This window comes from Anomalospiza imberbis, chromosome Z (genome assembly GCF_031753505.1).
Source record: "Anomalospiza imberbis isolate Cuckoo-Finch-1a 21T00152 chromosome Z, ASM3175350v1, whole genome shotgun sequence".
NCBI classification, from domain to species: Eukaryota; Metazoa; Chordata; class Aves; order Passeriformes; family Viduidae; genus Anomalospiza; species Anomalospiza imberbis.
The window spans coordinates 28198157-28223092 of record NC_089721.1 but is presented as its reverse complement, the minus strand read 5'-3'; the positions used below and the strand labels follow the sequence as shown (position 1 = coordinate 28223092).

At 38.8% G+C, this 24936-nt stretch overlaps 1 protein-coding gene across 4 annotated transcripts in view; it reads left to right on the top strand.

Annotated features, from left to right (window-relative positions):
• Positions 1 to 24936, top strand: part of LOC137465114 (transducin-like enhancer protein 4) — a 98527-nt gene that overhangs the window by 30553 nt on the left and 43038 nt on the right. For 2 of the 4 annotated variants that reach the window (XM_068176877.1, XM_068176875.1), the window contains exons 5-7: positions 1060 to 1122; positions 9090 to 9164; positions 24540 to 24744. In XM_068176877.1, the coding sequence (XP_068032978.1) occupies positions 1060 to 1122; positions 9090 to 9164; positions 24540 to 24744 (343 nt within the window). The remainder of the gene's footprint in view (positions 1 to 1059; positions 1123 to 9089; positions 9165 to 24539; positions 24745 to 24936) is intronic. The other 2 variants (XM_068176876.1, XM_068176878.1) reach the window with 2 other exon arrangements.

The following is a 24936-nucleotide window of genomic DNA, read 5'->3' as shown; positions in this document are numbered from 1 at the left end:
ATGTGCTCTTACCTCTTGCAAACCATGCCTCTAACAGTAATATTCCTTGTACCCAGACTAATTTTTTATGAGCTTCTGACTTTTTACTGCTACTTGTGAGCCTTTCTGATCTACATATTCTTTTCCAAGTGTTTGCCATTTAAAAGACAACATAGCAAAAAGGCGGGAGGGTTTGCTTTTAGAAGAAGGAATGCTAAATTGCATGTTTGTATGTCTTCATCCCATGATTCATAACTTTGCAAGAGGAAAAGGATTCTGTTCAATCATAAAATGAGGAACTGATCCTGGTTAGAATTTAGTGTAAGAAAATTATGATTTATGGTAGGAAAGTCTGTGTGGCTTTGAATATTCTGTTTCTGGAGCTGTAATTCTTGTGTTATTTAAACAGATCTCCGCTGTCTCTATTGAGATTTTCAGATTAAATACAGAGAATTGATTTCTGGTATGAAAATAAAATATCGTGTATTATTAATTTGTAGTTACTGTTGCCACATAAAAGTAACTACTACTAACCAGGAGAATAGATAACAGCAGACGTGTGTTAGAAGACTGCAGTATTCCTTTCTGAAATGTAAGGTAGAATGATTATCAGTAAGATTGTATATTACAATGCTAATGTTCTCATGATATGCACTGTTACAAGTAAATGGTGTATTTGTTCCCTTTGCTTACAGTGGCACTGCTCTTATTTGAAGTGATCCTTCCTTTTGCGTCATAGGAGAGAGTTCAGTTTGATACACAGAATTTTGTTTATCTTTTTTGTTACATCTCCTGAAGATTCTGTTCTTTAAATTCCTGTGATTGTGTAATCAAAATTAACTACTCTTTGTATCACTTTGTACCACTTCAAAATAGTGTTTTTTTTAGGAAAAGATTTTAGCTAGAAATTACTAACTTCCTAAGTACATTTGGATCCATGTGCAAACACTTTTGTTATTTTGAGAACATCTCAGAGAATGGCCAGAATTGAAAGAAAACAAATGTCTCTTTAGGGTTCATGGGTGACAGCTGCATTTGAGAATTTATGTAATTGAACTTCTTTTTTCTTGTGACTTGCAGGCAGAAATTGTCAAGAGGCTGAATGCTATATGTGCACAAGTCATTCCCTTCCTGTCCCAAGAGGTAGGTAGTCATTTGTATTGCTTCTGATCTAAACAATTGCATCATTGTATCTATTACAAAAGTGGAACTTTGTGTTGAGACTGTTTTGTTATGGATTTCTTGGCACTTGTAGATGACTTTCTATGGTGCTGTTATTACTTAATCATCATTATCTTAAAGTCTATTACAATATCATTTAAATATATTTATGAAATGGAATGTGTTGTAATGTCAAAGCAGAATTCTAGTTTAAATATTTTTCTTTAATGTACAGTGTAGTTTCTCTTGCAGTTATGATTTTGTGGACCTGAAATCAAAGGTAGCTTGCAAAAATGCTAGAAAGACATAGTTTGTGCTCCATCCTTGGCAATGTACATTAAAGTTCAGCAGAAACTTCTGTTTTGGTACATGAATAGTGATGTCCAACACAGCAGGCATAGGAACACAGTTTTTATGTTGGCTTTTTTCTCTCTGTATCCCTGATTATTTCCTACCTTAAATCCTTTTATGTTTTTGTATATTTGGGGAATACAAACAGAAAATTGAAAAAACTCACTATGAGCTTATTTCTCTAACCATTAATTTTCTCCAGATTATGATTTGCTAGTATTATTGTGAGTACACTGTAGGTAATTTAAAAGGCACTGAGATTTAGGGGAGTTGATGGGAGCTAATGAGGAAGGTTCTGAGCAACTGGCGTGTGTGAAGTAAATAGAAAGTGTGGTTCATGAAAGGAAACCTTTGGTGCATAGCAGCCTCCCTTGTCCACCCCTCTGAGGGAAATGGACTGAACACTGGGATCTATTGGTGCAAGTTAGTGTCCATCAATTTAGCACATGGTTTCATTTCAATACAATATGTAGCTGCAAAGACAGAATTGGAAGATGTATTTTTATGTATTACATCTGTAAAACGTCATGCCTGAGAACACGATATAACTTTCTCCTGGCTTTTCAGTTGTTACATAAAATGCTAGTGCTTTTCAAGAGAGCTGCTCAGCTGGATGCAAATGAGTGGCTGTGTGCTCCATGTTGCTGTTCAGCTAATGAGCTTTGTGCATGCCACACCTGTGCATATACATGTGTCTTTAAAACAAGAATGATGCCATCAAATCTAGAACCTAACAATGTTTGTGAGTGTCACTGTACCCTCTTGCTTATTGAAATGGATTTGTGGAAACTAAACGATGTGGAATGTTATTGCTCCATTGCTGGAGGACCAGAATTCAAGTCCTTCACAGATCTAAAACAAGTAGCTGTTTTGTATTTTTACTGCTTCAGAGTCTCTATAGGTGTAGTTACATGGTTTTATTTGCTGTTCAGAAATAGCATACCATATATAGACAACAGGGAAGGATTGAGAGGGGAAGCATAAAAAAGCTTTTCATGTGTCTTGACAGTGAAAATGCCAGTGACTTTTTTTTGTAATGGGTTTAGGAAAATCTTGCTAATTGTTTGATCTCTTGTAGTAAGAATACATACTTAAATCAGTTTATATTGGCATACACTGATGTGTCGAAAGAGAACTGAGCTTCAGGTTTGAGTACACTGATAGTCTTGGTTTCTCTCTAATTTGTGTTTTTAAAAAGTTAATGTCTTAATGGAAGTCTCTTTATTTCATCATCCAGATTAATAGGGAATTGAACTGCAGCATGCTTTTGCTGTTTATGCATTTTACATGCAGTCTAATTGTGGAATAGTGGCTGAAAAATGTGATCAGGCTTCTTTATATTGTGCCTGAGGGAAAAATGAACAAAATACAGTGGTTGCATGCACTGATGGCAACATTATTGCCTCATAATAGCACCAGGTTAACTTGTCTTATTGCTTGTTAACTTTGTAAGGAATCAATGGCTTGTGATAACTCACTCAGAAGAAAGAAATTGTGGGCAAAATCACTAGAGGTCTTGTGAAAAGGATACATTTGTAATATATCACCCTACTGTGTACTACTATTTGCTTTGTTTCTGGGGGCAGTCCAATAAAGTATTCAGTAAATTCTCCAGGTCTCAGTCAGTTTTATTGTGCTGTACATCATTGAAGCATATATTTAAAACAAAGTTTCTAACCTGCCTAAACACACAGTCAATTGGTACCTTCTTTTTACATTTATTCCAGTTTAGGCAGACTGTAAAAAACAGTATCAAGAAATACAAGCTTCCCATTTTTGTAGGAAAGAGTGATTCTGTGGTCAAAAATGTGAAATGGACCTCAGGGTCAATGTGTGTTCAATTTCTGCTGTGGTTTTGGGCTTCCTGTGCTGCAACAGTCATTTTCCACCTCTGTGTGATACTGTTGAGATACCAGTGTGCTCAAAGTAGTTCCTATTGCATAAAATGAAAGAGGTGCCTGCATGGGTGTAGGTTGTGGTCATTTAGTTAATTTAGTTTTTTCTGCTGCAGTTGGTAGATAGTTCAATGTTCCCATGCTTGAATGACGAAGCCAGTACAGTGCAATTAATTTTATGTCTATAGCCATAGACAGTGCCTCTGCTAATTTACACTTCTCAACTGAATTTACCAGCTTCAGCAGAGTATAACACTTTCACAACCCTGTGGCTTTCAAGTTGGGGCTGGTTCCTGTCAGCTCAAGGTGGTATGCGTGGCTGGTTGCAACCTTTGGCTGTTATTGTGGGCTAAGTGCTGAATGACCTCAAGTGTTGGATAGTGGCATTTCTTCAATGTGTCTGGAGATACATATCACAGTCACCTTCTTTTGAGTAAATACTGTCAGTGTTTATATTCATGAAACACATGCAAGCTGGCTGATGTACAGCAAAGGCTGTAGTTGTGGCAACTTGGAGCTCAGCACTACTTGCAAAAGCGACTTGAGAAGCAAGTATTGGTCCGTGTCAACTCACATGCCTCAATGTAAGCATTTTGGAAGGCTGAAGGAGGCTGTAATAAACTTTTTTGGGGGGTTCACTTTCCTTTCCAACTGCCAGTGAACTAGCTAATAACAAGCTAGATGGATTGTTTTTTAACAGGCATCTTCAGTTCCTGGTAGGTAGGTAGTAAGGTATACCTTCTAGTATAATAAAATGCAAAGCACTGTTATGCAAACATCAAAAGGAAATTCTGCTTGGAGTCTTCTCTTTTCAAACGTTTTGATATTGGTTGATGGTTTTTCTTTTAAGAGGTTGATGTGGACCATAATATGCTTGCTCTTCTTTGTACATACTTGCCCTAGAGATGTTCTAAAGTCCTGCAAATTTGAATGAGGAATATGAGATCCATTATGTATTAGGAAAGTGGGAGTTCTTATGTACTGATCAAGAGGAAATAGCTTTTGGTCTGAGATGTGAGGTTGAGAAGACAAAATTATTTGCCTCCATCACAGTCTTGCCCCAGACTAGAGCTAAACAGGAAATGCAAGGAAACAGTGAGAGATCTGTAATCCTTCTGCCAAGGAATGCATCAAATTAGTAATTCATGCATATATTGTTAATAATGCTCTCACATTTTTCTGTAGTAGTTATTATATCTTGTCTGAGTTATGGTGCCTGAATGCAGTGACCCAACTTGTACCTTGTAGCTTTTACAGTTTGTGCTGTACTCCATGGTAAATGTGTATTTGTTTTCCAGTTCTCACTAGCATTTTTGGCATGGCCTTGTCTTATTATGCTGTCTCTAGATAGGGCTTCCAAGAAGAGCACTTCCAAGAAGTGCTTCAGTTCTTAAGCAAGACCTGTACAACCTCTAAACATATCATAATACAACCAAATAATACAAGTAAGGAATAGCAGAGGCTGCTTGCATCTTCAAAGCAAATTTTTCAGTGAGTTTTGCTTTGGATATTGGTGGTGATTCTGAAGACAAGCTATAATCAGGAGTTTTTAACACCAGTATAATTGTTCCTGTGCCTGGGGGAATTTTGGCGGCTCACTTGCTGTCAGCAGAGCTCCCCATCACTGGGAGTTGTGGAGAGCTCTGACATGGTATAAAAAGCCCGGGAATTTTCCACCTGTGCATAAGCCAGGGCTAAGTGACAAGTGTGTGGTGAGACAATATGATGGTGAAAAAAACCTAGATTCTTCTTGTGGTCTCTGTAGTTGTTGCTACACACTGTGAGACTTAAAAGAAATGATTTTCCAAAACGAGGCAAGTACAGGCACACTGCTCGTTATAGAATGCAAAAAGGGGAGAAGAAACAAGAGAGTAAGTTAGAAAGGAGAAACAGTACTAGTCTGCATGAGTTCATTGCTCTCGCATGTTAAATGCAGTGCAAAATACTGTTTTCCCACAACTGAAAAAAACCCAGATCTATCATTTGCTTGTGTGCACAGATGAAGGCTAGCATTAAATGTATGTGAAAGTTGCAACCCCGTGTCTATATTTGGTTGGGTTCTTTTTTGTTGTTGCTGTTTTTACTGGGCTGTAAATCACTACATGATCACTTGATGGACAGGTGGATAGGTACTGCTTGGTTTTAACATAATGCTGCTTGTTGCTGGTGGGCTGGTTCAGGAAGGTGTTCAGGCACATGTGGTAGGTATTGGAACCATCCATCCGTGGATACCAATTCAGGCTGGGCCAGCCAGCTGCCATCCTGCTCAGTGGGCCCCTGGGCTCCCTGCCCCTCACCTTGGTTTGGGTTGCAGTGGGTCCCTGGACCCAGCTGGGCTCCTTCTTTAGGTGTAGAGATCCCCACCTGTTTCTATAGCCATGGCTGGTAACATAGAGCCCCCAGTCCACCCCAGTTTCAGAAAGGCTGTGAGCAGACAGCTCTTCAAAACCCTGCATGGGCTTTTGTGCACCTTTTTTCACTCAAGTGTGTGTTCTTTGTCTGTAACTTGAAGTAGTGCCAGGGTCACTCAACCTTGGGTGTTTTTGGGAGCTGAGGAAGTGCCTCCTCTGTTGCTACAATGAGCTGGAAGTGATAGTAGAGCTAATTACAGACCATCTATTTTGAGTCTTTTGAATATAAAGCCACTGAAGATTAAATCAATGTTAAAGCAGCTAGCAATAAGAGAGTTTTAATTGTCTCTACTGTACCTAATTTAGGTTGTGTTACTAGGCCCTTGGGTTTTCTCCTCTCTGTGAAGTCTTGATCCCAAACCTATTAGAATCAATGCAAGATGGATTGTGTGACTGCTCTGGCAGAAATCTGAAAGTGGTGTTTTGGTAGTCCATCCCTTCACCTTCTCTTCCTCTGACCTAAGAATGAAATAACATTTTTCCCAAATTCTTCTGAGAGCTATTCTTTATGTGTTTGCTGTAAGGGAACAGAAAACACTCTAACTCTTGTGGAGTTGACTTATTTTCCAAATCCTGGATGCAAATTGAAGTAATTTCTACAGTAATTTTGATAAGTTTAGGCCAGCTTTTGTAGATGCCTTAGAAGTTTTTTCTTCTCCTGGGAACAAGATTTAAGTAAATGGATGTTGGAATAGAACACTCACATATACAAGAGCTTTCTTTACCTCAGTGCAAAAAGCATTGCCTATGGTAGGAAAGAGAAGATGACTATAAGCTTCTCAGTAAATGCTTTTATTTAAAAAGTAAATATTTTAAAGCCTCTGCTTTGTTCTTTTTGTTTTTTTTAATGAAATCTTGAAAAATTCCATGGTGTGAATGACTTCTACCAGAAAATAGTGGTGTAATTTTTATAATCACCCTGTTGACATATAGAGTCATGGGTCACCAGGCTTGCAGCTATATAATCGATGAAAGCTGTACCTATCCTTAACAAGTGATAACCTGGAGCTGATAATACATTATCAGGAACTTGGTGTTTGAGTATAATGATTTCCTTTTTTTCTGGTATCTGTGGCAGGGGTACACTGCATTTTTAATTTTAAAATTCTTTTTCTTGAATACCACGAACATTGTTTGCTGATGTTCAACCTGCTTTTTAGTCTTCACATTGTCTTCTTACAAGACAGATTAGGCAGATTTGGTTTTTATTGGCAGCGTAGTTTTACAAAACTCTGAACGGAATATATGTGATTCTGTTTACACCTAAAAAGCAGTAGTATTCTAAGTGGTCTCCAGTCATTTCCTTCATTCCCTTAAAAACAAACACCCTAAAACCATTTTCTTCCTTCCAGGAGATTTTGTAAATTACGACCTTCATTACTTGCATTTTTCTGTTTTTCTTTGTTGGGATCAGAATTTCTTAGTGTCGTTGGTTACGAATGGCACTCCCCAGTTCAGTGTTCCCACTAAGAAGAAAACCATGCAGCCATTTCACCCACCACCTTCCTCCATGGGAGAAAGAAGTTCAGATCAGAACAAATTACTAGAAACAGCTATGAGATAAGAAAACAGACAGTAATAGCAACAATGCTAAAAACAAAAATGTACAGAGAGAGGCTGGTATACAAGCAAAATTGCTTACCAAGCCCAGGACCAAAAAACAATGAAAGAGAGACCCTCCAGCTGCCATGCTTTCCTGGACTAAAAGCCATTTATTCTGGAAGCCTAAGAATCCCTTATTTTTGCCCTGAAGCAATGAGGTGCAGTGGTATAGAACTGCCCAGACACACCCAAACCTCATGGCTGCTATGTAAAAATAACTCTGTACAGACCAAAACCAGGACATACAGTTATGGGTGGGTTTTAGGTTTGTTTTTCCTTGCCCTGAGAACTTTTATGCAAGAGGGCTTGTAAGTGAAAATGCCATTTTTGTGTGTTGCACTGAGAAATCTGGGAAATCTGGGCCTGCCAAGCCCCTGAAGTAGCAACACCCTTTTTTACAGCCCCTCCCTTTTAAGCCCCTCCTGCATTGGGGCTTAGGGTTCTCGCTGGGGAGTCCTGATGCTCTTCACCTAACTTTTGTGTGGGAGGTGACCTTGAGGATTTGTGTCCTCGTTTTATTTTATGCAACTTCTTGCTTCTGCTGAGGATGCAGAGGAGGAGTTGCAGTACAAGATGGTCTGTACCTTGGCTCTGTTCTGCCCATATACACAGCCATGGTAGGGCAAACTTGAATCTTTAAAGGGACCTTCTAAACCTTTCCCTTAAAATTTGTGCCAATAAACATCTGGATGCTGGTTTTGATGCAAAGCTCATGTTTTATTGTTACAGTTTTTGCACCCCTCCAGAATGTCAGGACCTCCCTCCTGTTTTCTTTTCAACCTGTGGCTGTAAATCAACAATGTCTCACTCTCAGTGCAGCTCATACAACCTACTCACAGTTCTCCATGACCCCTCCTTGCACCTATTTGTTCTGTGTCATCCTGATTCTGCGAGACTGCCTGTGAAGATTAATTTGCCACTGGTGGAGGTCTGAACAGGCATGGATCTGGTTGCAAGATGAGTGCCAGGGTCATTATTTTCTTTGTAGTTGGTGTTTTCAAGTAAATACCAATTGGCTTTCAGCATACAGCCATTTTGAATTTAGTGCCTGAACACAGTATCACTCGAAGTGATACAACCACTAGAGTTTGTAAACTCATGTGTTTTTGATGGACTTTTTAAAGCTGTTAAAATTTACATGTTGGGGATTGAAATAATTAGGTCTCTTTCACATGTTTGACAGATTTGTGAATGTTATTTTAAATTTTCTTCTTACAGTTGGGCTGTTTTGAAATGGACCTAGAAGGAGAATCTGTATATTCTTCAGTGATGTGGTTGCCATGTGCTTGTTGAAAAGGCACACCTTTCTTTTCAGAAAACTGGGTGGGGTTTCTTCGTAAAGTTTCCATGGCTGTAAGGAAAGAGGCTTACATTTGAAGATGGCATTTAAATTCAAAAGCACACTCTGCTGATGAACAAAAGGAAGACAGCTTCCCATTTAGCCAGGTTGTGAAAGAGCTCTTCAGGAAGCAAAGGTGTAATTCCCAGCATGTGATAGCATAAAGATAAAAATCCTCCCCTTGTCTATGTATTTTTGCTTATGAACTGACAGTGTGACTGTCTATTAGAGAACAGTTACTTCAGATCCTGCATGTCTTAGAAAAACAAATAAAAACAGTAAAAGTAAGAATCTGTGCTTAAAAATTTAGAAAACAAATAATTTTACTCTGTTTCTGATCTTTATTTATAGCACCAGCAACAAGTGGTGCAGGCTGTGGAGCGTGCCAAACAAGTGACCATGGCAGAACTGAACGCAATCATTGGGGTATGTGGTCTTTCCATTTTAGCTCTGATAGTGTTTGTAAATTGCTTTTCTTTTTCTTTCTCTCTTGCATGAACTCATTTCCATCAGGTGGGGAAAAGTTGTGGGCAGTGGTGAAGTTCAGTAGCTTGACCTTCATAAAAGCTGGTTACTACCTGAAGACTTTTGCTTGCACTGTGCCAAGAAGACTAATGGGGTAATTAATGTCTGTGTTGTATCTATTCCCCAAAGCAGGCTCAGTATTTGTTTTTTCTTTTTTTTTTTTTTTTTTTTTTTTTTTGTTAATTATTCTATTTAAGTAACATTGTTTCCTTTGCATACCACCTGCCAGTCTGCTTCTGCAGCCATGGTAACAGGTACCCTTGATATAATAGACTTTTTTCCCCATCCTTGCTGCTCACATCTTTTTCTGCATGTTGGTTCAAGACTCTGAGTATTAACCACAGTTTTTATTTTTACATCAAAAAATAGCTGTTACCTTAAAAAACAAAGAAAGCACCCCCACACCAAACCAACCAACTAAAACACGCCCAAGAAAACCAAAATACCCAAACATACAACCAAGATAAGCAGCAGAAAAACTCATCCTCAGTGTGCTTATAGGTGTCCTGCTCTTAGTCATCTATAAATGCAGGTGTGTGGAGCCCCTCTTCTAAAACCTTTGCTGACAGTGGTATTAGCCCAGTACAGAAATTTTATAGGTGTGGGCAGCCACAATGTTTATATTTTATAACTGGAAAAGAGACATAACAAAAACTCTGGCTGTTCACACTACATAAAATAAAGATGAGAAATCATAGCTTAATAACACATTATTCTCTTGTATAATTATGCAGCTGAAGCAAGCAGTTGTTTTAGTTATTGTAATGAAGACATTACAACTGTACTTCGTATCCTCTGCATCCTTCCAAATGCTTTTTCTTTTGTGTATAGATTATACATAAAAGTATTTTTCTTTTTTTATTCAGTGTATCACACACACTTTGAAATGCTAATTATTCCATTTACTTTCATTAAAATTCAAATTGCTGAATGAAGTTGTGGATAAGGGTCGCCGAATAATCAATCTGAAGTGAAGATATGGCTTCAATTATGCCTCTGTCTTTTAACAAGGAAATCAGGACTTTCTGATCATTGCTGACAGTAGTTTAGAGCAGCGGTCTGATTGTAGCTTGTTTTTAATAGGCTGTTTCTAACTGTATTTTGTATACCTCTGACCACAAGAAAGCACTGGTAGTCAATTAGAAATTATAAATGGAAAAGAGTAACCCTTATTTCCTCTGAAGTGCCTGTTAGAAAGAAGGGGGTGAATCAGAGCGCATCGTGTAGAATCATAAATAACATTTGTTGTATGTCTATTATGCTCCAGTGGGGAGAGTGGGAAATGAATAATTTCCCAATTAGTTTTCATTACCTAACCAAAAATATTGCCTTTTATTAACATTCTTTGCATAAAGTAAGTAGCTAAAGGTTGGCTTTTTTGTTAAAGTTTTTATATGTGTTTGGTGCATGTGCATTTGTGGCACGTGTGTATATGTGCATGTGTGGTTTTGTGTGTATGTGCACACTCATACTTCATAGTCTACTTGTGCATGTTTTTGCCATTCACCTCTGTTTGCATTGGAGAGACTGCAAAAAGAAACTTGATTTCTTGTAAAGGAAGCAAGTGCAAAGTGTGTGATGTTACAAATACTGGCCATCATGCTAGTTATTTAAATTTGTCGTGCTTTGTTGGACCACTAAACCACACAGAATAAAAATAAACAGATAAGACACTTTTCTGGGAGCCTGGCAGTAATTCTCTTGGTCTTCCCCCCACCATAGAGAAGTAAATTTTCTTTTCTCTTCCTTTCTGTATTTATCTTTTCATGTCAACTGAAATTCTATTGTCTCAAACTTCTCTAAACCCTCAGACTTTGGGTTTGTTCATTAAAGCCTCCCGCACAAGCCTGATTTTTTTACCTGCCTTTTTTCGCTCAGCTGTTTTATGTTGACTTAGGAAATACTGTGTGTTCCTCTTTAATTTTAGAAAAACAGGAGCAATACAGACTGACATTGTGTACTCATTAGGTTTATAGATAAGTAATCTCATACAGTCTTTTAGTGATTTTTTTTTTTAATGGAATAAACAGGAACACAAGTTATCTAATAAGCATATGATCATATTGCAAGAATCCCACAACAGTGTTATGTCTGCACTTAGAGAGATTTAAAGTCTGAAAATGTAGCACAGGGCTAGAAAAGGCTTGTCATACTTTGTAAAGTGAATATCAATAAAAATAAAACAAACAACATAATTGGAAGGCATGGGTTTTTTATGTATCTGATTATGTCGCCTTATGTTATTTTTCTGTTTAGTAAATCTGGCAGGGTTTGTGTTCTTTTAACCCTATGGTATTTTAAAAACTTACAGTGTTTGTTTAACCTATTGAACTTTGTATCAGACAAAAACAGAAGCAGTATTTGGAGTTTTTGAAATAAGATTGTAGCTTAGGTCTCTCTTTATTTTGCGGGCATCCTATTTGGTTCACCTCACTCATGCTAAACTCTCTTGGTTAAAACAGAGCAAGTCTGGCCTTGAGTTAAAAATACATGCTACCAGAATGGAGTGTGGCACAAGGAAAGAATTGAAGGTGCACAGATCATATCTTTCTTTGTGTTTCACATGTATGTATTTTTGTATGAATGTGCTCTGATTTAATGGAATCTGATGAAACACCTTTTAACTTTGCAATATTATTCTATCTTCATTGGTAAATGAACCAAATCACTGATCCATGCAGTTTAAATGCAAAATACTGAAGTGAGCCTGGAACCCAGAGAGGCTGCCTGTTCTCCTGACAATAAACTAGTTATGTTTAATGGAACGAAGCAGAGTTATAATGACTTCTTTCACAGGTCATGTTCAGTTTAAAACTGTTGATGGGCTCAAACAAGTTAAATATCATCTATCATCTTCTGGAGAGATGCAGTGAGAAAAGCTAAACCAAAACTGGGTATATCATAAGCATGCTGCAGGAGGAATTTAAATCTGCAGGCATCCAGGGTCTACCTCTGGTGTGTGCCATGGGCAGTGTGTTGCAGCATTCTTGCTCAGGGCAGTCTGTACTGCACATCCAGAGCTACTTTTTCCTTTGTTAATAAATTGAGTCATCTAACTTTCTTAAAACGTTGGGGTTTGTTTTCTTTAATCCATTATACTATACAATTGGAACATGCTGTGTGAGTGTGGTTACATTTTAATAAGGGAACCAGGGAATTAACTCATAACTTTTTAGGAATTTTGTCTGTTTAAAATAGTAATTTTTCAACTGCAGTTGGGTAGTAAGGCAGAAATGAAGGCTTGTGTGCCTGCTTATCACAAGGAGAGAGATAAATGTACCAAAAACTTAAGAACAGGTATGTGATGGTGTTCAAAGAAAATGCAGTTTAGCACAAGAAATGCTGAACCTCAATTTTTAGCAGTGACATTTTAATGATAGGAAGTCTGCAAAATTATTTGCCATCAATTGTGAAGGCAATAACAAGCCTTGGTGGTTTTTCACACCCTCTGTGTTAAGTGCTTTCAGAATGACAGCGTAAACTGTGTTGGAGAACTCCAAGGAAGTAAAACTGATTAAAATGTTCATGCTTGAATGGTGCTGATGGAATAGTTCATTTGGACTTTCTCTACCTCCTGCAGCTCAAGCTGAAATATTAAAATTCAGTGAATTTAAATCTCTCTCCCCTCAGCTCAGGAAAAAAACATTACATTTTAATAGGTTTTAAACTCATAATTCATTGGTTTCGAGCAGCACTATTAAATCTATTCAAATATTACGTGTATTACTAAGGAAATGATTGAAATAATTCTTTTTCTTTACCATTCTATGCATCTGGGTGAAAAAAGAATGGCTTTGGTTTAATTTTTAAGCATTTTGTTTTATCATGCTGCTTTTATTATCATCTTAAAAAATAAGCAAATGCAGTTACTGAAAGAAAGGACTCCTTCTGTCTTGTCAAATATAATTACTATGTTAAAACGTTTCTTCTTAAATGCACTGTTTGTCACAATTTCAACCCTGTGTTTGAGGCCAGGGTGCTTGTTTGACCCGTCTCAAAAGGTCCGTAATTTTTGTTTGCGTTCAGGAGAGTGATTGTTTTACAGCTCTGGAGAACAGCAGCTGTTTAGAAAATAGGCATGGAAACCTTTGAAAGCAGTGTGGTACAGATAAGTACACACAACTTGAAATGAAGAGTTGGCCTCAGTGCCTGCCATGATTGCCGTGACTCCTTGTCTAGGGTTGCAGATGCCAAATGCTGCTTAACATGCAGAGGCATCTCCTGCTCCTCTCAGATGGTGGCTTGTTTCTGGCTCATTTGTGTACAGGTGCTGTGAGGAGTGAGGGTTTTCTACTTGAACCAGTACACAGTTTGTATGGAAAAGTTGTTCCTGCCCAGGTGTGTGCATTCATAAATGGTGGTGTCAGGGAGGATGAGCAAGGGCAGTTAGAACAAATGTGTTGTAGCATGGGGACAACAGTCACCTCTTTCTCCAGCCCTTCATTTTTGCTCATTCAGGGTGTGATAAGCAGTGGTTAAAGCTTAAGTTCTGTAAAACAAGTTGATGGTCTGCTGTATATTGTACACAGGTTGTTAAAGTGGGACAGTAGAGGTTGACTTAATAGCTATATGCTTCAAGTTATGTTTATTTGTGTATCCTAAAGAAATGTTGAAATCCATTGATCCCCATTTAATTACCCTTGTTTACTGATTTTTATTGAGTGGTGATATGGTCCTGCAAATATTTTGATTCTGCCCAGACACTGAAATTGATTTGTAGAAGGCTTTTGGGTGAGCATTTTTGGTTTTGAATTACTCACCTGAAATCCAGCTAAGTTAAAGACACCCTGTTTTTTGGTTACAAAGAGGTGTTTCTGAGGAATTTATCATCTTGTTCCTTTATTCCCACGTGCCAGCCTCAAAGAGAGCCTTGAAGGTGAGGTCTGATTTAAATAAATCTCTTCCATATGCAGCATCTACATTTAAAGAAAGTAAAAATTATATTTTTAGGGATTTTTGAGGGAATTAATTGGAATGTAAACAATTTCCAGGTTCCATATTGCCGAGGATGGATTTTAAATACTGTTGCTACACTTTGAGAGGGCTGCCGCTGTCTTCTGCTTTCTGTCCTATTTTCAGTAGCTGTGGTAGCTAGTTGAATTTCTATTTGTCTATCACTATATGAGCAGTCAGTGGCATTGCAGTATGAAGTGCTGACCACTTACAGCATCTCACTGCCAGTATGCTGGTGCCAGAGGCCTTTGCTCATTCTGTTTAACTAAACATGTATGACACGAGTGCTGTGGCTCACACACTCGGATCTCATCAGGTAGAAGAGCTGATGCTGGCCTCCACGTTTCTTAGGGTTTTACAAACGCTGGTATCAAAGTTGTGTGGCCACTGCATCTCGTTTTTTAAATTAGGGTTAATCAGTGCAGATATGAAGAGTCTTGTGGAGAATTTTTGTGATATTCTGTAACATGAACATATGCAGTATTTTATTTATGACTTATATTTGTGTGCTTTCACTTCACACACTGTAGAAAGCAGACAATACTGTTGCCAGTGGGGTCTGTACTCCAGTAAGTGGAAGCTGTTGCCAACCATATACAATTGTGTTGTGCTCCATCTTCGTCTGTTATATGCTATGTATTACCTTCAGTGATAGCTTTATACCAGTTTTCTGTAAAAAAAAAGAAAAAGTCTATCTGTTGGGTTTTGAAGTATTGTGAAGACAGGGATTTTCCAAAACCACTTGACTGCAAAATTAGCAATGTTTATGTACTCATTGACAATGCTGTCTATTTAAATAGATATCCTTACTGTACAGTATGGTTTAAAGAAAGGTGCTATTATATCATGGTTTCATACAACAGGAGTTATGATACCATCCCTAAACAAGGTCATATATTTGCCACCTAGACTTCTTCCCAACCACACTTCGTAGGCTGCTGCCTGCAGCATTGAATGAGGACCAGGATTGTATTGTAGAGTGGGTCAGTTAACTGTTGGCATTGCTTCAGGTGGGTGGATAGTACTTTTCATGTCTTCAGTCTTAAATGTAGGACCAGAGCAAAGGCTCTAGTGCTTAGCTGGGATGGACACTAAAGTACTGCATAAGTAGAGTATTTCAACATGTTAAGTCCATTGATGAAGAAGGAATTTAGGAGGTCTTAAATTCTTACATTATCTGATATTTCAGAATGTTTGATTTTTATAAGCAAGTCTGTTAACTTGCTTATTACTTGGTGAATTCTTCACAGTCATGGCCTTGGGTATATGAATGCATTGCAAACACTGGTGAACTAACTCAAGGAATGTTTGAGGAACAGGGGTCTACTGTTTTCCCTATTATACTTTGTAAAGAGGCTAAGGCAAAAAGAACAAGTTGTCCTTCCACAGTCTTGGGGCTGCAACTTAAATCCAGGTGATTTTGATCCTTGTCAAGACCTTCCTTTATGAAAGCCACTGTAACTAGGAAACTGCACTAAAGCAAAATAATTCACTTTAAGTTTCAGTTACCTGGCTAATGGGCACTACATTAAAGAGGCAGAACACAACATTGTGTAGTGAAATCTGCTTGGAGAGAGGTAATGGTATCCACATGTCCCGACACTTGTGGAAAGAGGCTGCTCACCTCCAAGAAGAGCAGGCATTACAGTCCTCTGCACAGGACCACAGCTGCACCAGAAATAGCCATCTTTAAAGACACAGAATGGGTTGGAAAGAATGGATCAATCTGCACAACCCAGGTTTTTATCTCAAGGAAAGACAACTTGCTGAAATCCAACACAGTGTGTGCTTGTGTGCTGTAAGCATGAAGAAACATGGTGTGAACACCTACAGTTAAGGAATCTCTGCTTCTCAGTAATTGCTATGTAGAAATTTGACTTGGTAAGGATTAACTTGATAAGATGCATTAGAGAAATATATCTGTGAGATGCATAACATGCATCTATTTTATACTGGTATTACATGGCTCTAAAACCATACCTTGTGAGGAATCTTAGAAGTGAATTATAGCTGCCACTTTTAAAAGCTCTGGTAATAGAATTGCATATAGATTTAGCCACTTGAACCTCTCTGTGATCAGTGCCATTGCTTAACTTCTAGCTTTTATTGTCTGATTTGTGATACATTTCAGATGGTAATTTTTTCACGTTTTAGCACACGGTTTCAGAAACTATTTACTGTGGTCACCCAAGAAGATTATTTAGAAGTCTGCTGGGAAAAGCACAGACATTACTCTCATTTCTAAACGAAAGGACCAAAATTTACAAAGTCCCAACAGAGGTGTTGTCTTTTTACTGTTAGTCCAGAGGAGAAAAAAAATCTCTTCCCAGTGTCTATGGATTAGTGGAGCATTTGGTAAATAAGGTGCCTGAACCAGTGTGCACCTACTTAGCCAGAGATTAATTTTGCCATCTGTTTATGCATAGCAGAATACACAGATTTGCTGTCTTGTTATTTTTGCACTGGTCTGTGTGAAAAGATTTTGAAGCAGAGGTTTGGTATGTCAAAGCACATATCACACCACTGGCACACCTCATGGCAAGGCCTTTAGCTTACAATTTTTTGTGCTTTCTGCCTTCTCTGGCAGATGTGGATTTTCTTTACCTTAAATAGAAATGGATGGGGGAGAAGGAAGAAGAGAGTTTTAAGTTCTGTGATTTATGTGGGAATTTCTACCCTTTATTAAATGATAATAGAAAGTGATTTGAAGAGTTTAATTCTTCCTCCCTCCACCTCCAGTGTGAAATTGAGGTGAAGTCCTGCAATCAGAAGAAGGAACTCTAATACTGTGTGAAGGTGAACTTAGCTTTTTGCAGAGGACTAGGGTTTTCCCTTTATAAGATTATGTCCAATTTTTGGCCATGAATCTTTTATTTGTTAGTAGGTTGTATTAATTTTTTGTTCTCTATCTATGCTGTTTTGCTGGGTGAAAAATAGTCATTAGAGTGGAAGGGAGGACAGACGATGAATACCCTGACAGATTTTCCCATATATATGATTAAGAACGGAAATGTGCTCTGCGTATATTGCCTTTCATCCCACAATATGATTTGGGAGATGACTTTTTGTTCCTAGATCACTTAAAAGATCTTTGAAGCAATTTGTAGAGATATGATTCTGATGGTTTCTTTGTTATTTATGTAGGAGCTCTAAATGCTCCTCTTCTGATTAATAACAGCTATTGATTTTTTTCCTTCTCCCCTTAGTTTTGTCAGTAGAGCTTGCTTTCCTTCTGTGGAATCAGCATCCTCAAAGACATAAATTACTAAATCTTAGGGAGCAAGTAGCATGGCATTTGATTCTTAAAAAAAAAAAAAAAAGAAGAAAAGCATTATTATTTATGCTATCATAATTATTACTAGTCTGCTCCTTATTCATAATTTTTCATTCTTATTCCTGGATTTTTAAGGTCTGTATTCATTCTTCTTTGTGAACTGACACATCTAAATTTTCTAGTAGATCAATTGCATCTGAGTACTTAGAGTTTCCACTAATTGCTGATACATTTCATAGAATCACAGAATTTTTTTATGTTGGAAAAGACTTCTAAGATCATTGAATCCAACCATCAGACCAACATCACTGTGTTCACAATTAAACCATGTTCCCAGGTGCCATATCCAGAAGTTTTTCTGAGTGCTTCCCCAGGTATGGTGGTTCCACCACCTCTCTGGGCATGGAGATGCATGACTGTGTTTTCAGTGAAGAGGTTTTTCCTAATATCCAATCTGAACCTCCCCTGGAACAACTTGAGGCCATTTCCTCTCATCCAATAGCCAGTTGCCTGGTAAAAGAGACTGACTTCTGCTGCACTAGAACCTCCTCTCAGGCTGTTGTAGACAGTGATAATGTCTCCTTGAGCCTCTTTTTCTCTAGTCTAGACAGCCCCAGCTCCCTTAGCCACTCTGGACTCAGGTCTGGACATGTGTTCCGGACCCTTTCACTTGTTCTGGTGCCCTTCTGTGGACACACTCCAGCATCTCAATGTCTTTCCTGAATTGAGGGACCCAGAACTGGACACAGAACTCCAAGTATGGCCTCACCAGTGGGAGTACAGCACAATGATCCCTTCCCTGGTCCTGCTGGCCACACTATTGCTGATAAAGGCCAGGATACCATTGGCCTTCCTGGCCACCTGGGCACATGCTGGCTCATGTTCAGCTGCTGTCAACCAGCACTCCCAGGTCTTTTTCCACCAGTCAGCTCTCCAGCCACCCTGCCTCCAGCCGGTAGCAGTGCATGGGGCTGTCGTGACTTGGTCTTGCTGAACCATATTCCATTAGCCTTGGCTCATTGATCCAGTCAAGAACCCTCAGCAGAGCCTTCCTGCCCTCCTGCCCGATGTGGTGTCATCTGCCAGATGAATGAGGGGACACTCAATCCCCTTGTCCAGATTGTCAGTAAGGATGTTCAGCAGAGCTATCTTCAACACTGAGCCCTGGGCTGCCAGCTGGTGTAACTCTTACTCACCGACACTGTGGCCCCAACCATCCAGTCAGTTTACCCTGCGAAGAGTGCATTCATCCACACCATGAGAAGCCAGTTTCTCCAAGAGGATGCTATGAAAAAAGGTGTTAAAGGCTTTACTAAAGTCCTTGTAGACAACATCCACAGCATGTGGAGGATGTGCTTTTCATAAACCCATGCTGGCTGGGTCAAGATGGCCTCTGACCAGCACCTTTCTCACTAATCCTTGTCTGTTCACAAACAGCAGGTCCAGTGAGGCACCAGCCCTTGTTGTCTCCCTGTCAGGGTCTGTCCGAAAATCCCTCATGTTTGCCTCACAACTGTCTCCAAGGACTGAGACCCTAGACCCTGAAAGTAGCTCTAGCCTGGCTGAGGTGGAAAGTCTGCCAAGCCTTAAGGACTGGTATGCAATGCCATGGGAACTCAGTGCGAGAACAATGGACTGGTCATGGTGGACTGAGCCCTAATCAGTTCGTCCTGTACCCTCGGTCCTGTACCCTTGGTCCCGCACCGACGCGACGGTTACAACTGGTTCCCAAAACAATGAGTCCACACCCACCGTGTAGCCAGGAGAGCTGCTGCTTTGGCCAGATGCCACCCGCTTTCAGGAACCCTATAAAAGACTCAAAGAGTTTTGAGGACTTTTTCCGGACCCCACCTGGAGAAGACAGCCTATGAGCATCTCGTCAAGCTCCGAGGGCCTCGTCTCTTCAGACTGGTAGCTATAATCCCCTTCCCCTCTTTCTCTATCTTTCACTCTATCTCTTTATTTCTCTCATACCTACTGTGTCAGGAAATTGTCCTCCAGGAACCTCCTGGACTGTTTCCTTTCTGTTGTGTTGTATTTCCAGCAGACATCTTATAAGTTGACATACCTTATCAGAGGAAGGGCCTGTGATTCTGAGAATTCTACTAGCTGCTTATAGAATATTTTGTCTGCATCTTCATCTTAGTGGTCTGTAGTAGGATTCCCACCAGGATATTTCCTTTTAGTCTGGGCACTGTAATAAATTTCAAAATGCTCACTCTTCCTTTAAAGAGTAAGGGTAGTCATTTGTTCTACTCTGCATCAGTACCATTGTTTCTTTATGCAAACCCATTATTTGAGATATATCCATGTAGATCCAGAACCATTACACTGGAGGAACTGCTATATGACTCTCTTTGTGGGCTGTTTTGGTGTCTTGTATCATAACATCAGAAAAACTTTTTTTTTGTTTTTTAAATATCTGCCAACAGAGAACAGTACAAATGGAGTACAAACAGTGCAGATCACATCAAGGATGTGAACAGGCACAACAGATAAAAGTTGATATCATCTTAAGTACCCTTGTAACTGTGTATGCCAAAGAACTGCCTTTGCTTGTTTTCAAACCACTGACATTGATGTGGTGTACTCTTGAGCCATTGTTTTTATGTCTTTGTTTCCTCTTCATCTTGGGTTCTGTTTTGTCTGTATGTTACTAATGATTCACTCTGAGCAACCAACCATATCACTTAACTCATTTCAAACAAACAGTGAAACTATTTGATTCAGATTTTTTGAGGTCCACTTCTAGCAGTATTGCAGGTACGAGTAGTGAAAATGTGTAAAAATATAAAAGAGAAAATATGTTTTTGAGACATTAGTTTGTTAACATTAGAAATGTCTTCAGGTTAGAGTAGTGCGTTCAGGTTGTTTGAGTAATGGTCGTGTCTTCTCAGGGTCTGTAAGAGGGAAAGAGATAGATTACTGCACCACAGAGCTGTTTGGAAAGTATCCAGTAAAAACCTGAACTTCTTCCAGGAAAATAAACTTTGAATGTGCTGACTATAACAAGAGAGCATTCAAAGTTAATTTGTTAGTGGGTTTGTTATCACATTTTACGTAAAAGTTGATCTCTTAAGATGTGTTGGGAAAAGAATTAAGCTAAGCATCAAAATTTAGAATGGTGGTTCTAAAAATTACTGTTACTCAGTAACTCCAGCAAATCTTTTTTACCTATTTGTGTACATGTGACTTTGGTGTTACTTTTCCTTACTCTAGACAGCCTAGAAGAATATATAGAAAATAAAATACCATTAGTAGCAGCCAGATGTTATCTTTATTTGATGTGTGTTAATGTGTTTTGAAAGCTTTACTTCAGTTTTTACTACTCAGCTGATTTAAATTATCATCTTTCTAAACTTATTACTAAAAAGAATGCAGTCTTCTTTTTTTGGCTTCTTTCTGATTGCTGTGTTTACCCTGTGCTCTTATATTTTGTGTGTATTGAATGCACCTTAAAAACATTGCAATCTATTTTGTAATTCCATAGGGTGTATTTCTTGCTAGTAACTGTTGATGTTTTTATTTTCAAATAATTCTGGAAAATTTACAGCATCATAAAGTCTGCCTTTCCAAGTTTTCACCTATTGTGCATTAATGCTGAAGATGTATGCTTGACTTTACGCATACTGTAGTCAACTGTGATGGGATTGTCTGAAGTTAACCACATGCTACACATGCTAAGAGTTCATAAATAACATGACCAAAGATAACAAATTAAAGAGAAGATGGAGAAGGGGAAGAGAAGGCATTACAGCAATTTCAAAAAAATTATGTAGTTGCTCAGTTGGCTCATTTTCAGGCTTCCCTTGCAAGTTTTTAAATTGTGTCAGGTTTTATGATCTAAATTCATGCTACAGGCAGAAACAAGTGTGGACTTTCCTCCATAGTGAATATTTCTTTGTGTGGAGAGTAAGTATCTCCATACTTATTCCTCCATAACTTTGGGATTTTGATGAGCTACTCATCAAAACCCTTTTTTACCACTTTGTAGCATTAATCTCATGCCCAGTGGGCTAAGGAATTGCCCATTTTTCTATAACTTTCCATTTAAAGAAGTAGCTGCATGTAGGACGCCTGATGCTTACCAGTGATGCCCATAAGCAGTGGAAAAACAAAGTCAGGCTGTTCTTGTGTAGGTATTTGAATACAGTAATAGGAAATGACAGATATGTCACTTCATCTTTACCTTCTTGACTAAGCCTATTAGCAAACATTTTTATTAATTATGTGATTATATACTTTTATTTCCTTTTCCACTTATATATTTTGAAAGCAAAAACCTACTCATTGTTTCACTTGTTTCTGGATTTGGACTAGTGCCTCATTTTTGGTGTTCAGCATTGCTCCTTGTATTGGAGGAGTCTTTCATAGTCTTTCCCATACCAACCCAGTCATAGTCCACGATCCTCCTTCTCTTGTTGTTCTATTTCCACCCCATCTAACAGTATGCAACAATATTATCCTTGTGTGGTACAAGATGTGGAGCTATGCTGAAATTTAGCTTAGACTTATTTTGCTGTCTAGTTTTCATACCAAAGCATTTTCTTTCTGCTGTTACAAAGTGACTTAATGACACTTAAATTCTGCTGTATAAGTAAATGACACTTTGTCACTTCTGAGGCCATATTCTTACCAGATTTCAGGTTCCCATTACTTCTATTGGAAGAACTTGGTCTCTTCAGAAAAGTTCTCTATGGCAGGAAGGCTCTGGGGTTGATTTTTTAATTCACCACTCTCTGCAGTTATTTTCAGAGCTCTCTGCAATTCAACTTGCAGTGAAAACACTTTGAGTCTTGGGCAAGAAGGACTGGGGCAACCCAGCTGTTCTGGGTGATCTCAAGCTGCTAGGCTACTACTCTTAAAGATGATTATGTCTGAGTCATTAATGATATTCAGTACATCCAAGCTTCAGTCTGTGCAGTTTTCTTACGGCTCTTTGGAAACCATCCCATGTCAATAGAGGAGGTCATATAATGCAAATTAGGTAGGTCAGTAGGCAGATCTGTATGGATTGTACAATTGTGTGTAATGAGTGTTCCTCTTCAGTTGACAGTATAATAGTTAACAAGGGGAAAGCTCACTGTTGATATTCTCAGGCTCTTCTCAAAGTCTTTACTTTAAGCCACTGGCAGATTCAGACAGAGATCTTCATGCACTGGTTTATAGCACATTCTCAAATAGGAATAGGAAATTCCTTGTTCAGAACCAGGTAGCAGAACCCAGATTATTCCGTTCATCCCTTTTCTTTTGCTTGTTCTCCTTCCTTCCCAAGTCAAGGCATGCCAGATTGTTGTAAGGCCGCCCTGTTCAAACCCTGAAGCTAAACAATACACTATTTCCTCTTGACTTTGTTTCATTGTAGTTAATTTAATATTCTGAAGAATGAAGCATACTGCCATAAGAGCATCTAGCAAGCAAAATGGATTTGATGCATTCTACAAGAAGGAACACCTGCTGGAATGACATGGGTTCGCAAGCAGGAAAAAGATTTACCCTTGCCTCCTTCTTCCATTTGGAAGAATGTTCTGTCTGGGTTTTTGTTTGTTTGGTTTTGATTTTGGTGTCTGCCTCCCACGGTCTTCTGTATTTTTATTCCCCCATAGCTTTCTTGTAGATCATTGCCCTATTTTCTCTGGTACTGGTCTGGATTAGATGATGTGTGCATGCCGCTGGTAGTCTTGATTCCATTGCATGAGGTTTGTTTCTAAGCAGAAGAGAAGGATCTGTACTTTTAGGGAAGGGTGTCAAGGGAGCTCTGTTTAAAGTGTGCTGCAAGGGTTATCTGATGTGCTGTGACTTGCAGCCTTTTACTTTCAGCTCACCTTTATATTAGTAAGTCTTAAAAGTTTAAAGTGAAATGGTTTTATGCAAAGCAAATTAAGTTTTTTTTTTTCTTCTAAAGTCCTGTGTACAGACATGCAGGTGGGAGAGAATAATCCTAGACTTATCCTGAGCAATAACTGCTTGAAAATAAAAATTTCAGGGGTAATGTGGTTTTTCTATGAACAGAAGTTAGTTGGATAGTTAGTGTATAAGCCTTAGACCTGACTAGATCTCTCTTGGGATGTATTTAACTAAACTTTTTCACCTGTTTGTTTTTTGTTGTTGATTTGTCAGGGTTTTTTTCCTCTGCCTTCCCAGTGAATAGCAACAGTCTATCTACCTCACAGTGGTTAGTTTAGCACAGAGCTTGATGCTGCCCTGGTTGAGGTCAAGAACTCCAATTCGAACCTCTCAAGGGCTTTCTCTATGTGTTGCCAGTGTACTGGTAAAAATTACTTTAAACTCTTGTCAGTGCAGTTACTGGTGCATGCATCACAGTCCCACTCAAATAAACCTGTCACAACACAGTCAGCAGATAGACAAGAGTACAAGGGCAGGCCTCTAGCTTTTCATTCGAGCATCACTAAACGTGCACAGAGTGCCCAATTATTTCAGCATTATTGAGCAAGCCTACAGGAGGACCCAAGCCTTGCTACATTAGATTTTCTTTAGTAATTTGCTCAAGTACCGCTGAGGACACTTAAAGGGCTTAAAACGGTGGCTGCAACCAGTTTCCTTTTCTGGATTGTTAATTCAGGTTTTCTCTTTCAAATTAACTTTCACTGCATGCTGTGCAGTAGCGCTAGGAGAACTGTTTAACACTAATTTTCTCAATTTTCAGCTTTTTTTTCATTATATAACTGCTTTTACAGTTACATATGTTTTGATTAGATGTGTACATGGTGTATTTCTACTGGAAAAAGAAAAGCATAATACCTTTGTCAAAAAATAAAAAATTCACCAAAATGGTACCATTCATTTGCTTTCTTTTTTTATTTTTTAATTTTTGTTGTTGTTGTTTTCTAGTTCAGTCTGAGTTTTACCAAATATGCTGTGTCCAAACATCTGGACATTTTTAAGGTACTAGGATGTTTGTGAGCATTGATATCTTGGATCGATCAGATGCATTGATTGATCTGATCAGTCACGGTTGATGTAGGTGATCAATTGGACAATCCCCAGCTCTCTGAACAAATTCAATATCTGTGTTTTGTTTTTCACAGCAGCAACAACTCCAGGCCCAGCACTTGTCACATGGACATGGTCTTCCTGTACCGCTCACTCCACACCCTTCGGGCTTGCAGCCTCCAGCTATCCCACCCATTGGCAGCAGTGCTGGTCTCCTGGCACTCTCCAGTGCATTGGGGGGGCAGTCCCACCTTCCAATTAAAGATGAGAAGAAGCACCATGATAATGATCACCAAAGAGGTAGGTGCTGTCAAAGGAGTGTGTGGCTTTGGTTTCCTTCTTTTTTTTTTTTTAATTCTCCTGTTAAAGCAAGCAAAGGAGGAAGAGGGAGGAGCAATTTTCAGAAGAGTTCCTAGCTAATTACTTTAGCGTTTATTATCTAGCAGTAGCCAGAAATTGTGTTCAAATGCTAGAAATCCAGTTTCATAAATC